General features: G+C 37.3%; 1 protein-coding gene across 1 annotated transcript; it reads left to right on the top strand.

The window, feature by feature from the left end:
- Positions 1-491: 491 nt before the first annotated feature.
- Positions 492-1919, top strand: LOC113696372 (uncharacterized). The gene is made up of 4 exons (XM_027215798.1): positions 492-660; positions 748-1230; positions 1321-1371; positions 1513-1919. The coding sequence occupies exons 1-4, from the start codon at positions 492-494 to the stop codon at positions 1917-1919; spliced, it is 1110 nt and encodes a 369-aa protein (XP_027071599.1).
- Positions 1920-2335: the final 416 nt, after the last annotated feature.

Here is a 2335-nt window from a genome sequence, read left to right on the forward strand (position 1 = left end):
CATTAGCCTCTTTTGGTTAGCTTATTTCTTAATATGGTTGCAGAAACCACCTCTGTTCAGGAGAAACAATCTACCCATTCTATTGGAAAAAATGATTCTATGAGGAAAGCAACAAGAATTTCCCATTCTTCTGGTTTCTCATGTAAAGTGCAACCTTCTACCCAAAACTGCTGTTCTCGTCGCCGTGTGAGGAAGCAAACTCCGGGTTGGCATTTTATTCTTCAATAGCTATTTCAAGTATTTTAGATGCCATTGCTAATTAGCCTAATAGAGGCACAACTTAGTTCGCTTCTCAGCCATAGTTTCGCAATAAATGCAGCTGTACCTAAAAGAGGAAGGCAACGACGAATTTTTTTGATCAATGAAATCCCACACGAAGCTTTAACTCTTCCAGATGCTCCGATTGTGAGCACTGTGGAGCCAAGAGGTTCCATTTGGAACCTCCTAACTTTTGCTGCTCTAGAGGAGAGATTTCTATCGTGGCTCCATCGATGCCTTATGATCTTAAGCGCTTATTTATTGAAAATGATGAGGAAAGTGCTCATTTCAGAAACAATGTTCGGTCCTATAATAACAACTTGGGATTCACATTCGTTGCTGCAAAATATGATCCAGAACTGACCAAGAACATGAAAAGTGTTTATATTTTTCGTGTTCAAGGTCAGGTCTACCATTTCCTTAATAGTTTGATGCAGTCATATGAAATACCTTCTGGAATTTAGTTTTACTTTTTTGATTCTGATGAAGAATTAGCAAAAAGGATTGAAAGTTCTGATAAGTTGCGTGAAAGCACTTTAAGATTACTTATGCGCATCCTTTCAAACAATCCTTATGCTAAATTCTTTAAGAATCTCAGAAATGTCCCAAACATTGATACCTATAGAATTGTTTTGAATTGTTATCCTGGTTTGGACCAGCGTGTCTATAATCTGCCTACGGCCTCTCAAGTTGCTGCCATATGGACTGAGGATGATGGTGAATCGGCAGATAGAAATATTCATATTCAAGTTTATACCTACTCAAATACCAGCCATAGAATTAAGCATTACTATGGCTGCTATGATCCTTTGCAGTACCCTATTCTCTTTCCTCAAGGTGAATATGGATGGCACCATGGTGTTAAAAAACTTTGCAAGAGGAAGAGAAAGGCAGATTCTTGTGAGGATGATTTAAATGTTGATCCTTCCTCTTTTGATGACCTTTCACATTTACTTGATTTGGAAGGCAGAGGCAAGTGTATTTCTTGCTATTTGAGGCTGTTAGGGTGAGCATCATAAACTTGTCATCATTAGTTTGACATTTTTTACTTCTTCTTTATAGCCGTTGAACATGGAAAGAACGAAGATGACACTGTATCAGCAAGAGAATATTGTTGTTATATGTTTCAAATAAAAGATAGCGACGAATCGATGTTGTTGTACTGTCTTAGACTTCTATAATAATTTTCAGTTGATTCCTATGTGAAGATAGAAACTTCTAGGTTGGACTTTCATAGACACTGACAAAATGTAGTCAGATCAAAAATTCTTCAAGGGGTATTGGATAGTATCTCTCTAGACCAAACTAAAGGTTCTAAAGTTGATCGTAGGATAATGTTGCCTGCTTCCTTTATAGATGGTCCTAGAGACATGAGATACCGCTATCTTGATATAATGGCACTTGTACAAAAATATGAAAAATCAGACATTTCTCTTACCATGACCTGCAATCCAGCATGGAAAGAAATTCAATGCAATCTAAAGTATCATGAGAAGTCGCAGAATAGGCCTGATCTTTTAGCTAGAGTTTTTAGAGCTAAATTTGAAATGATTAAACATGAACTCTTGAATAGGCAGATTTTTGGTGAGGTGGAAGCAAGCATCTATGTCATTGAGTTTCAAAAACAGGGATTTTCACATGTTCAGTTGTTACTCATTTAAAGCCTCAATTTAAGTTGCTCAATCCAGAGTCATACGACAAGGTAGTCTCCGCTGGATTGTCTGATTGCCTTTAATATTCTCACCTCTACTCTCTTGTTGTAAAATATATGATCCATGGTCCTTGTGGAGACATGGATAAAAGTTGTCCCTGTATGAAAGACGGTTCCTGCAAGAATCACTATCCAAAAATTTTTGCCCTCATGCAACCCATGGTGAAGATAGTTACCCATATTATAGAAGAAGAGATGATGGCAAGAAAGTAAAAGTTCACAGATTCACCCTTGATAATAGGTGAATTGTACCTTACAACCCCTATCTTCTTGCTTTGTTCGATTGCCACATGAACGTGGAAATTTGTTCTACCATTAAAATGGTCAAGTACCTGTATAAGTATGTGTTCAAGGGGCATGATCTAG

This window comes from Coffea arabica, chromosome 6e (assembly GCF_036785885.1).
Source record: "Coffea arabica cultivar ET-39 chromosome 6e, Coffea Arabica ET-39 HiFi, whole genome shotgun sequence".
Classification (NCBI taxonomy): domain Eukaryota; kingdom Viridiplantae; phylum Streptophyta; class Magnoliopsida; order Gentianales; family Rubiaceae; genus Coffea; species Coffea arabica.

Coding starts and splice junctions, on each gene's coding strand:
- LOC113696372 (XM_027215798.1), top strand. CDS start 492: ATGCCTTATGATCTTAAGCGCTTATTTATTGAAAATGATGAGGAAAGT. Junction 661..747: donor TTATATTTTTCGTGTTCAAG/GTCAGGTCTACC, acceptor ATTCTGATGAAG/AATTAGCAAAAAGGATTGAA. Junction 1,372..1,512: donor TGTATCAGCAAGAGAATATT/GTTGTTATATGT, acceptor GACAAAATGTAG/TCAGATCAAAAATTCTTCAA.